Source organism: Enoplosus armatus, chromosome 16 (genome assembly GCF_043641665.1).
Source record: "Enoplosus armatus isolate fEnoArm2 chromosome 16, fEnoArm2.hap1, whole genome shotgun sequence".
In the NCBI taxonomy this organism is placed as follows: domain Eukaryota; kingdom Metazoa; phylum Chordata; class Actinopteri; order Centrarchiformes; family Enoplosidae; genus Enoplosus; species Enoplosus armatus.
This window is the reverse complement of record NC_092195.1, coordinates 5509605-5521822: the sequence shown is the minus strand read 5'-3', so window position 1 is coordinate 5521822 and position 12218 is coordinate 5509605. Positions and strand designations below refer to the sequence as shown.

The 12218-nt window shown below is 44.2% G+C and overlaps 1 protein-coding gene across 1 annotated transcript; it reads right to left on the bottom strand.

Annotated features, from left to right (window-relative positions):
- Nucleotides 1-2885: 2885 nt before the first annotated feature.
- Nucleotides 2886-12084, bottom strand: ube2ql1 (ubiquitin conjugating enzyme E2 QL1). Its single transcript, XM_070922400.1, has 2 exons — nucleotides 11701-12084; nucleotides 2886-3017 (listed from the first exon to the last, which is right to left on the bottom strand). The coding sequence occupies exons 1-2, from the start codon at nucleotides 12052-12054 to the stop codon at nucleotides 2886-2888; spliced, it is 486 nt and encodes a 161-aa protein (XP_070778501.1). The 5' UTR covers nucleotides 12055-12084.
- Nucleotides 12085-12218: the final 134 nt, after the last annotated feature.

Genomic DNA, 12218 nt, shown 5'->3' with positions numbered 1-12218 from the left:
CACACAAATACATAGGCTATCATTCTTCGTAGGGTTGTTTTTTTTTTTTCTTCTCATTTTCTTGTGACAATACCTGCAACATGCTTCAAATCTTCATTTTGGCAAACCACAAATAAATTAAAACACAAACATTCATATAACACAATGTGACATTTGTAGGACGCTTAGAAAGAAATAAAATATACATACAATACAGAACCCCAAAAAGAAAAAGAAAAAAGAACAAGAGAAGAGAAGCATTTGCATTTGTTTTTTCCCCATATTTTTTCTTGCTTTTCTTGAAAAAAAGATATACAGTAGCTAGCTACCAATCACATATCACATGCAGATATAATACAACATAATCAGTTCACCCAGTTAGTGTCTGCAAACTACCAATCTAAACTATATCACAAAATTATTCTCTTGAAACCAGCAAACACTCAGCTTTTGAGATATTTTGTCTTAATAATAATTCAGTTTACAGTTTTCTCCGCCGACAAGCCAAGAGATCACTAAACGATCGACCCTGAAATGACTAGCCAAATCCAAAGAGGACTAACACGCTTTCGTACATGATCACATACCAGATGGTGTGTTTCTTGTTTTTTTTTTTTTTTTTTTTTCTCTTTTGCCTATTTTTTCATCATGGGAGTGTAACACACACATATTTGCTCACACATGCACTCACACACAGACAGATATTTGTTAGCGACCGCACACGCAACGCAAGGGCTTTGAGACGCGGCGCCGCCTGACCCGCACGCGGCGGCTCGGCTGCAGCTTAGCAGGTTTAAACATCTTGCTCCAGGATTACGGGTTGGGCTGAGAGCTGACTGGCACCGGGCTGCTCCTGAACCCCCCCGTCTCTTCACCTAACCCACTATCTGCCCCCCCCCCTCAAACAAATGAGCAGGAGCGGAAAGTGACAAAATGTCAGCACGGAGCGGGAGGTTTGACATCCTCCATCGTTCTGCTCTCAGCTGCTCTCCTCTAATGACGCTCTGCTGAAATGTCAGACCAATTAGCAGCTTTCCCCTCTGACATTTAACTGGCAGATAGCAAAACAAACACACGAGGAGCCCACTGGACTGGACGGACGGACAGTCTGTGGCTAGCAGGCGCCCGGTTGATTGAGGCCGACATTGCCGCAGCCGTAGAGCTAAAATTAGATATTTATAAAGTCCTTTTAAAGGTTGGAACTCAGGAACGGTGTGTCTCTCAAGTAATCACGGCGGGTAGAGCAAATAATATCTGTCTTCGGCCATTTTGCAAGCCACCTGACATTTCCGAGAAGCTGCCGGTAGTGATCAAAGCTCCCACAATTCCCTCCTCTCCCTCTCCCTCTTTCAGCAGACATCAATCAGGCGGGCTCTGAAGCGTGCACTCATTTAAAGAACCCCTCCACCACTCCACGGCGGCGCTCAAACCCCTGACTGTCTGTCTTCATTCCCGGGTGTTACCGCCGCCGTCAAGGCCGCAGGTGTGTGCACGAGTGTGTGTATTGTGTGGGTGAGCTTGTGTGTCCAAAACGTGTATCCTTTTAGTTCGTCACATGGATCGGAGAGAGAGACAGGCGAGGCTATGTGCACGTATCTATTCGGTCACAACCACACGCTTTACGTTTACAGCAGTAATAATCAGGAGCGGACAGAAAGTGGAACAAGACGGCAAAGAGTCATTTCACAAAAAAAAACAGCACTCCCTTTAGGCCTTAGTGTCATTCACAGTAAATCATATTCTCTGTTTAAAGGGTTGTCTCCCTTGCTCACACACATACTGAGGCCTGGCCCTTCAGCTGTACATCTGGTATCTAAATCATGGGAATTACAGTCCTCTTCCTCTCCTACACACACACACACACACACACACGATAACATGAGAGTAGAGAGAGAAAGAAGGAGAGGTGATTGACTGTCAATCTATTTATCATACATAGTCTCTGCACACAGCAACATGTGACTTTTTATTTCTCCATTAGAAGTCAATATCCATCTACGCAACAGTGAGCTCTAAATTTAGCCACAAGAGACGGAGAGAAAGAAAGAGAAACAAAGTGAAAGAGCGAGCTAAAGGAAGAGATAGAGAGAGAGAGAGCACAGCTCCATGTAAAATACAATCTTCATGTTGCATTGAACTGTGAGCAACGGCACAGTCGAAAGAAAGGGGAAATGAAGGAGTGAGTATAAACGCCAGTGCGCTGCCCGTCTATTAAACATTAACAGCTTCATTTATATGTAAATGACGCGACAGCTACAGAGAGAGAGACGGTGCTGTAGAGAAGAAGGGGGGCAAGGGGTGGAGAGAGAGGAGGATGGGATGGCGAGGACAGGAGTGGTGTGTGTGTGGGGGGGGGGGGGTCCTCCATCATTCAGTAGTCTTTCACATCGGTGGAAAAGTCCACACTGTTCGATTAGTCCGACTGCACGTGCATGGGTGTGCGTGAAGAAAAGATAAAAGAAATCCACCGATAGTAACGCACACTGCGATGCACGTGCACACACTCCCAGCTGATGTTGGATGGAGTGACAAACATACACACACACACACACACACACCTCCCTCTCAGGTCTTTCCGAAATGGGGGAAAGAGCCTCCCTGTGCGAGAGGGAGGGGGAACGAAAGTCGCTTCTTGGTGGAGGAGTGACGATGGTGGTGGCGTGTCTGCTCTCCGAGAGTTTCGGTCGAGATGAGGACAAAGTTTGTTTTTGTTTTTTTTTTCTCCCAAAAAAAATAACAACACAGACACACAAAAACGAAAAAGAAAATGAAAAACTCTTGAGTGAAAACAGCAAAAGGTGAAGATGAGAGATTGTTGAGTTAGCGTGGTGTGTCGTTTTGCGTGTCAGGGCTAGCTGGGTTTTTGTCCGGCTAGCGCGGGGGTCGGAGGGTCGGAGGCCGGGCACTCAGCCGTCGGACACGGGCGGGGACACCCAGCCATACTTCTCGTGGGTCTTCACCAGGGACTTGAAGGTGGCCTCGGCTTCCTTGCGGCTGAAAGCTTTCTTGGACTTCCCTGATTTCCTACATATACGCCCCTGTGAGGACAGACAGAGACACAGAGAGAGAAAGGAAGGGGTGAGAGGGAAATGAGGTTAGGACTGTGTGGAAAGGCGAAAAAATACAGACATTTGCACAGCTAACATTAAGGACGCCATGGTTATGTCTTTCATAATGTTCCTGAGTATTCTGGGCTTTAAAGACCTGAGGAGGAGTCTACATTCTACGATTACCTTTAGACAGAGCCAGGCTAGCTGCCCCAGTTTCCAGTCTTTACGCTAAGCTAAGCTAACTGCCTGCTGGCTGTAGTCAGTATCTTAAAAAGTGACTTTTTTAGGCTAAAAATAAGTTCCATTAAAAAAAGGGGGGATTGAGTTTCTCCACCTAAATCACATTCTTGGCAGCAAGGAGAATTATTTAAAACAGCATTTAGATCATCATGTAAGTAGATAGCATCTACAGATGATATAACCAAATATGTTGTTAGACAGGTGTTGTTGTACTGGAGGAAGTTGGTCTACTGACCTCAGTATTTAGAAAATGTCTGCCAAAGAAGCTATTTTCACGCAATATATGTGTTAGTCTGTCTGTCAGGAGGAAACCTCCAAGTTATGAATTCATTTGGACAAAATTGGATAGACAAACAGGTCCTGAGCCAAAAAACAATTGATTAGATGTTGGCAATGATCTAAATCTTGGATGAATGTATTTTTCTTTAGCCATAACTATGAAACTAATGGAGATAGAGGCTTCCTTCCAAGTCCTATGGTTGTGTTTAGCTGCAAAATCAATTTCACTTAAAATTTAAAGCCACTGCATGGAGGATTTTTAGCTGATCGCAGCATCTATTTAAAGCTGCAACAATTATTGCCATCATTGATTAGTCTGTCAATTATTTTCTTGATAAGTCCATTAATTGTTTGGCCTGTAAAGTGTCAGAAACTGGTGAAAAATGCCCCGGTGATGCCTTCAAATGTCTCATTTTGTCCGATGAACAGTCCAAAACCCAAAGATATTCAGTTTACCATCATATAAAACAGAAAAGCAACACGTCATCACACTGGAATGTTTCACACTGAAACATTATTTGTCTGATCTGGATGTGCATCGTCTGATCAAAAGAAAGATGGTTCTCCTGTTCTCGATTGTCAGTGATCTTGTCAAGCTCATTCTGGAAAAACAGTTTCAAGTCTTTCCAGACAAAGAAAGAAAGACAGAAACACAGCCAACATGTGCACATGGATACACCCGATGGTGAACGCACTGCCTGATGTTGACAGGACAAGTGGTCTGGATGCAGCCTGGCCAACATTAGATCAATGTTTAAAGGCAGGCAAAGGGCTTTTAAGACGTCACGTTCAATTGGAAGTGAAAATATACCCTCCACTACACTGGGCGATGGGGGGGTAAGTGAAGACCCTAACCAACCACTGCACTAAATGATGAAAAGGTTGTAAATATGACAGAAAATAAATATATGAGCATGTAACCCTCTTGTGCTCAGTGTGAAAAGCATCTCACTCAGGAAACCGTGACATCTGACGGAGACATTCTCACCCAGGCACCACCTTGCTGAAGCCCTCCCTCTTTCACACACTGGAACTAATAATAAACGTAGGCAAAAAAAACAAAAACAAAATGGAGAAAAGAGGTGTGGGTGTCGCCTGTAATGATGAAGCTGCTCATTCTGTTGTTGGCAGCGGTGCTAAGTCTGAAGAAGAGTGCGTGGGGGCATAAATAGAAAAAAGACACAACTGTCTTCACATTAGATACGCAGCCATGACAAAGGTGTGATTGTGCATCATTTCATTTATAAAAATCACCTCTGAAACAAAGAAACGTCACAAATGGAAGGTCGTGACAAACCGGTCTGACTGCACAGTAAATCTTTGTCCACTGGTCAGAGGGCAGCTACGCTGACGTTTCTGTTGTAGTTGACTCACTACACACTGGCCTGCTGCTGTGCAATATGTCAGGTACTTAACTGTGTTTGTTTGTACACGCTCTGTAACACTGCACCACTTCCCTCTGCCCAGGATGTTTCTTGGCAGCGAGAATATAGCACTGAGGCCATGTCCTCTCCACTGAAACCAATACTAATGGAATTCTTTTAGATGGTGAGCTCTGCATGCTGCAGTGCAGTACACATAAATACCCGAATATTTTTAAGACATCCATGGTCTGCACTGTAGTCCTGCAGCTGCATGCTACTATCCAGTTTTTCGGAGGAAAACGCTGGAGAAATGGAGCCATTATCCCACAGTTGCAGACGCAGGGGTTAGTCATTGTTATGTAGCGACACCATGTCTGATACGCAAGGCAGGCGATCAACTTTTCAATCTGTTTCATTGTCCATCTGGTGCTTAACCTCCTGAGACCTGGCATCCACATACGTGGACATCACATTTTGGGTTATACCATAATACTTAATTCTGCTTATATGGAAATTCAAAATTGTCCCCGTATGTGGAACTACATCATGTCAACTGATGATGCTTAGTTTTTACACTTATCAGGTCCCAATAAGCCCAGATAGCAAAGAGAAATTAAGATAGAGCTTGGGTCTTAGGAATACTGCCACATTTTGGTGCGCTTATTTGATTTCTTGCCGAGAGTTAAATGAGACGATTGATACCACTCTCATGTCTGTGCATACAGTAAATATAAAGCTGCAGCTAGCAGCTGGTTAGCTTAACTTAGCACAAACACTGGAAACAGGTGGAAACAGCTAGCCTGGCTCTGTCCACAGGTAACAAAAACCACCTATCAGCACCTCTAAAGCTCACTAATTAACACATTAGATCACTTTTTCTGAATCCGTACAAAAACAACAATTAAACTAAATTTCAATTCACCTCCATTTTATTGGGGTCTTGGCAGATGGATATCTAAAAACCTGGACAACTAAAACCAGTACCACTGGTAAGAAAATGTGTATGTTTGTTTTGTAATGTGGGTGAACCAACTCTTTACAGCAGATTCTTTTTACAGCAAATGAAAAACAAAATGGCTGACCGGGAGAGTTGCTGGTTTGCGTCAGTGCTAATTAAGCTAATCCACTTTATACCCTTTCAAAGTAAAACAGGTGAATGTGCCTTATTTTCCAACACTGTTGATTCATTCTAGAGAAAATAAAACTTTAAAGACGCTGATTTGTATTTTTAAAAAAAATACTTAATCCATCCCTCATATAATTCTTCAAGGTTTTGGGTCGAAGAACTAACCTGCTAGCTTATTATTAATAACCTGTCAACTGCTGGTTTAAGGATATGGAGTCGTGGGACTTCTGTCTTTTGGTATTCACCCTTTTCTGTTTTTTTTCTGTCCTTTTGTTCTTTTTTGTTTCTCTCTGGTTATTGTATCACTGGGACTGAACATTTACACGTTACAGTACTTTTACATCAACGCTTCTATTTGAGTTTGTACGTGAACACGTGGGCCTTATGCACTGTATGTACCCCTCAGAAGTGTTGTGCTTCGCATGTTAATCGAATGTTTAGTTCTTGTGGCCATTGGGTGTTGGTTTGAGTTGTGTGTTAAAGTAAAAGACACTGAGAAAAGAGCCCAAATACAAGATTTAGATGAGGACTAGAGAGATTAAACAAGATAACAGGTTATCTGCATTTTCTGTAATGCTCCTAAACATTAGCCTAAGAAAAGCATTAGTGAACAAGAAGTGGATTTTAAAGACTACAGTTTTGACCTGCCTGCTTCTCCATGCAATGAGATACATCAAACGTCGTCCAGCATTAATTCCTCGCTCCCATGACATCTGATGGATGATCAGTATGTCCTATTGCGTACTTGCTCGGCTATTTTGGGTCAAAAGTGATGCAGGGGATTAAAGGGAGATGAGGTGGTAACATTGAATGATCTGGAGATTAGGGTTACAGTTTCCATTCCTGTAGCAACACTGGCCTCATTTCACGGTGGGGCTTTGCAGCACTCGCTCTCTCTCGATTCCTCTCTCCCGTCTCTTTCAAGTGCACACACATTTTGATGAGTGTGTCCTATCACTTCGACTTGTACTTTAATCAATATTGAAATCAACCCTCGCTATAAATGTCCACCATGACAGGTCATTTCATCTCATGTTGAGTTTGACGAATGAGACACTTTAAATCTGATCTCGCCACTAGTATGAAAACAATGACCTGCTTCTGGAAGTTGTATTTGCGCTGGAAACCAGAAAAGTTTCCCTTCATTGGCGGGTTTTTCTCTTGCTTTGAGAAACATGCTTTGTGTGACTCAGCGAGTGACTCACTCAGACAGATATCACATGCAGCGCTCCTTGGGGATTCACTTTCTGTTCCTCTCCTTTACGAAACCACATTAAAAGATAACCTCCTCGTTTCTCAAACACCTGATCCACACAGCCTTTAAAATGGAAAACAAACCAACTGGGTGTCACCTAAGCGGCGCTGCCTGAAACCTGCTCTGCCTGTCTGTGCTGCCAGAGGCCTGTACTACAGATTACCCGGGCTGACAAACACAGATAATGCTCAGTAGCCAGAATTGGCTACTGTCACAGAGCGTTGGTGAAAAGCTGGGATGTGGTTTTCCCTTCTCAAAGCAGCCTCATAACCACGCGCATCTTCAGCTCCCGCCATATGGTTGCTGTCACCACCACAAAATGGCGGCCGCTGCCTTTGGATGGATATCGTAATGGCAATTGGCCTTTGTTAAAGAGATGTAATTACCATGGTGATCGATGGCAGGGAGGAAAGTACCCTCAGCTGAACATCTTGTTGTCATTAAACCAATCGCTGTGAGCATCGTGTACTTGCTTTCACGCACAATAGCTGGCAATTTCTCATTGGTTTGTTCCCAGTGAGAAGAGCACTGGGCAGTGTGTGAGTGTGTGTGTGTGTGTGTGTGGACAAATTAGACTCTGTTAGCATATGCCTACACTGAACACAGTGGTTATGTGTGTGTGTGTGTGTGTGAAAGAGAGACAGACCGTAAATATAGACATACCTGAAACAGAGTAAAAGATAGGAGGAGAGAGGAAGAGAGTGTGTAAATGAGAGTGAAAATACGCTTGTGAATGAGTGTATTGATGCACAAGCCTGCACAAAAGTATGACTTCAGCATGAAAAGGGGAAATTGAGCATTAATTAGCGCCATTGTGTTCGCAGTCATCCACAAGAATGGCTTGGTATGTATGATGCATCCAAAGATGGACGGAGAGAGAAAGTAAAAATATCTGCTCGTGAGAGAAAGAATGGGCAAACAAAAGTGTGTGTGTGTGTGTGTATGTGTCTGTGTGTGTGTGTTGCGGTTCAGCTGAGCGAGCGCCCCGGGCCTATACAGTGCCATGTCAGTGTTTATCTATTTCAGCTAAGCGCCGGCTTGTTGAGAGGTACACACTCGTGTAAAGTGGCTGCTGGGTAATCGTGTGAATGGAGATCAGTCAATGGGCAGAGTGGGGGAAGGCCCCAGTGCATGTTGGGAAGCAGCTCTAGGGGCTGGGGGTGTGTGTGTGTGTGTGTGTGTGGGGGGGGGGTTGCATAACGCAGACATGTGCTTAAAGGGGCCAGGAAAAACAAACAGGGATCAATGTCATCATCATCCTCATCAGATCATTAAGGAGAGCCCTGTGGGACTGATGGCGGGGTCATTAAAGGGTAATACCACTGGGTGTCATTGGTCTAACTTCCCCTGCCTGCACACAGTCAGCATCAGTCATCTTTGTAGTTAAAAAATGAAACTTAGGTAGAATAATGAAAGCCATCACAGAAAACAGGAACTTTAAAAGGGGACAATCTCTGCGGCTCTGAAGGAACTTCCCAAAGGTTGAAAGAATAACCCTGATGATGTCATCAGGGGTTGTCTTGGCTTGGGCTTACTTGGGACTACACGTCTTTAACAGAAAGTCTGAATTACCAACTGGGATTGTGGGATTCCTGAACAAGTGGGTATTTAAGAGGCATTGGGGGTCTAATGAAGGACACTCTCCAGTTGCAGGGTAAAGTCAGGGTATCTCAGCCTCTGCTGCTTCAATTTTGCCTGTCCTCTCATGTGAGTCCCCAAACTTAATGGAAGTGACATACTAATTGCCTTTAATTTGGTTTGGTCAGGTTTTATCCTTATTTAAAGCTTCATATCCAGGAGTGCAACTGACGATTATTTTCATTGTCTAATTGTATTTTTCAATTAATCATTTAGTCTATAAAATGTCAAACAAAAGCCCAAGGTGACTCTAAAATGCTTGTTTTTACTGATTTTCAGTCCAAATTTATTCCATTTTCAATTACATTAAATTGAGAAAATTATTTTTGAGAGGGTGGAGCCAGCAAATGTCCATTTTTGCTGAATAAACAGCTGACAATTACAACAAAGCAGTATTTGATTTGCAGTATTGTATTTGAGCACAAGTGATTGAGTGACTTTGTTTTCACAGAAATGAACAGTGAAGAAACATTTGCAAATAAATCTAATTAGACGTGCCTGCAGTGCAAACTGAGAAGAGGAGAATGGGTTATAGCCTGTGGTAAATGGAATATAATTCTAAACGACACCAGTGCACGAGTGTAAACACTGCAGTATAGACAACAATACAGCAGTACGGATCAATTACCAAGTTGGCTCACACTACAAAGACACCTATATCAAACATGGCGCTGGGTTTTCCCACACTAGACTACTGTTTCCTACCACCTGCACAGCACTATGGGGCTTCACTCACTGTCATACGAGCTAGATTATGCTGAGACAGTGATTGTCTTAAATTGGAAATGAAGTATCTGCAGGCCAGACTGGTGAATTGCTGATTGCCTTTAGTTCAGTTAAACCTCTTAAAATGTCATCTCATCTCAGCTTGTGTGATTGTGTGTGTGTGTGTGTGTGTGTTCCCTCACAACTGCAGGTGAAGACACGTGTAACGCTGTTGACTTTCATCTCGCCACTTTGTCACTGCATGTATCCTCTCACACTAAAAATAGGGAGGGAGCTTCTAAACAAGGCATGTTGCTATTGCCACAGTGAGGCTGTGCCCAAGGACGAATGAATACATTTGGTGTATGTAGGTTTATATATAGTTCTGTGTTTGCCGTGATGCACGAGAGACTTGCACATCTCCTGGAAAATTAGGAAATGAAACACATGCAAGCGCCTGTGTGGGCACATATCCACAAAAGAGGCGAACAAAGAGGTAAAGAGATGCACACAACCACGTAGGAATAATTAATCAATATTGTTTCCATTAGCAAACTGGAGAAGGAAGACACTGCACCATAATTAGGGAGCACTGCAGAGCTGCTAGCTCATCTCCTCAAGCAGCAAATAAAGATGAACACACACACACTTTCCTCTCTCTCTCCCTCTCTCTGTGCTGTGGGTACAGTTTTTTGCATGACCTCTCTTGGTAACAGACGCTTAATGACCAGATGACTCGGGAATAATGTTCCGTTATATCATCAAAGACAAAAAAAACAGCACTAAGCGTTGGGGGTTGGGCAGGAGAATCCACTGACAGTTTACATAAGGCTTCCTGTCACAGCGCTGTCATACTGCTGACGTCACAAGACTGAGAGTCTGGGAGGAGAAAGAAGCAGGCTCTACATATATAGAATGACAGGAATATGACACAAAAATGAGCATTTGAAAACACGTTGGAAAACACTGATTCTTATCTGGGTGTAAAACAGAAAATCTATTCAGAGTTTCAACGATTATAGCCTGGAGTGCATTTGGAGATGCAGCCATTTCCATCGGAATTGCAGAGCTGATACTGCTGCTGCTGCTGCTGCTGCTGCTGCTGCAGTGCACTGAGGATGTGGAAAACAGATTTGACAGGATTACATAATCCAGTCAGTCTATGTCACTGAGGACTGCTGGTTGGTAGGCTACCTGCTGTCTCTGTTTATTCATGTGTCTTTCTACCCCTCATCACACATCGCACATGTTGAATCATTTGTCTTATTCCCCCTTTAGAATTATCGGACAGGAGCACAGATATTGCGAGGCTGCATTAGAGCCTAGCAGGTCTTTGTTATCAAAGGATGCTGATTTATGGAGGCAATAAAAGCAGAGCAAGCCGGGACTGCAGAGAGGAGCTGGCATCAAGGAGATACTGAGGGTTGCACTGCATGAAATGGCCGCCGTAAAGTCACATAAAGATTAATAATATTCACAATCATGGGTTTGCTCCTAGCAGAGAGGATGGGAGCATGAGGAGACTAGAGGCCTGTGATGTCCCAGTAGAGCACCTACAGCTCACACTGAGCACATCAAATGCTACAAACAGGCTAAACATATAGCAAAAACATCACTGAATCATTTTGTCTTGTGATGATATATTTCTTTCAAAAATAAAAAGTCAAACTGCCTCTCACTGGGGGGTTATTCCCTGTCGGGACACACTTCATTCTCCTATAAACATGCTGTCTTGAGAGACACCACTGGTGTCCAAAAATGACAATTCAAGAAAATGATTGCAAGTAGATTTTCATTGGAAACGACCAAAACACATTTTCATATTTTTGCACTTGCATTAAACCAAGCCCTGGTTTAAACACCCACATCAGACTAAACGCCTCGCCGTGGTGGACATATGTTTTACGCGTTAATTACGCATGAGGCACGGGTGCCTAATGGGATCGCTCATACCCAGTGCGTGTCGTGGCTGAATAAATAAATGCACTAGAGATGATCAACATGCCTTACGGTTGATGATATTCCATGCAAGTACCCTCACCCACCAGCCCCTCCTCCCCTCACCTGTCCTTTTACGAGGCTGGCCGCAAACTGCCTCATGACCGCCTCCACCGTGTAGGCGCTGGACCATCCGCGGGGTGTCAACAGCTCCATGCATATGGCCCCGCCGTCCAGCACGTAGCCGTTCTCCAACCGGGGCGTCAGGACCCGCATGAACGGCGGCGAGAAGGGGAAATTGTCGGGAAAGGTGACGTTGAGCAGTATGAACTCGGTGCTGGTCTCCTTCATGTCCTGCCACAGCGCCGAGTCTTTGTCCACCTGGTGCAGCTTGACGTTCCAGTCATACAGGTTGTCCTCCACCAGCTCCACCGTGATGAAGTTGTCCCCTAACCTCCTGATCTCCTGTAGCTCCTTCATCAGCCTCCGCGTTCGGACCTGGGTGCAGTGTTGCCGGTGAGGCGCCAGCGGTGGTATAGAGGAGGCACTGGTCGCTTTACTCCCGCCTCCTCCCGTCTGCTGCTTCTCCTTCGCATCCTTGCCCTGCTTATCCTTGCCGGACGGCTTGTCCTTGCCGTGCTGGT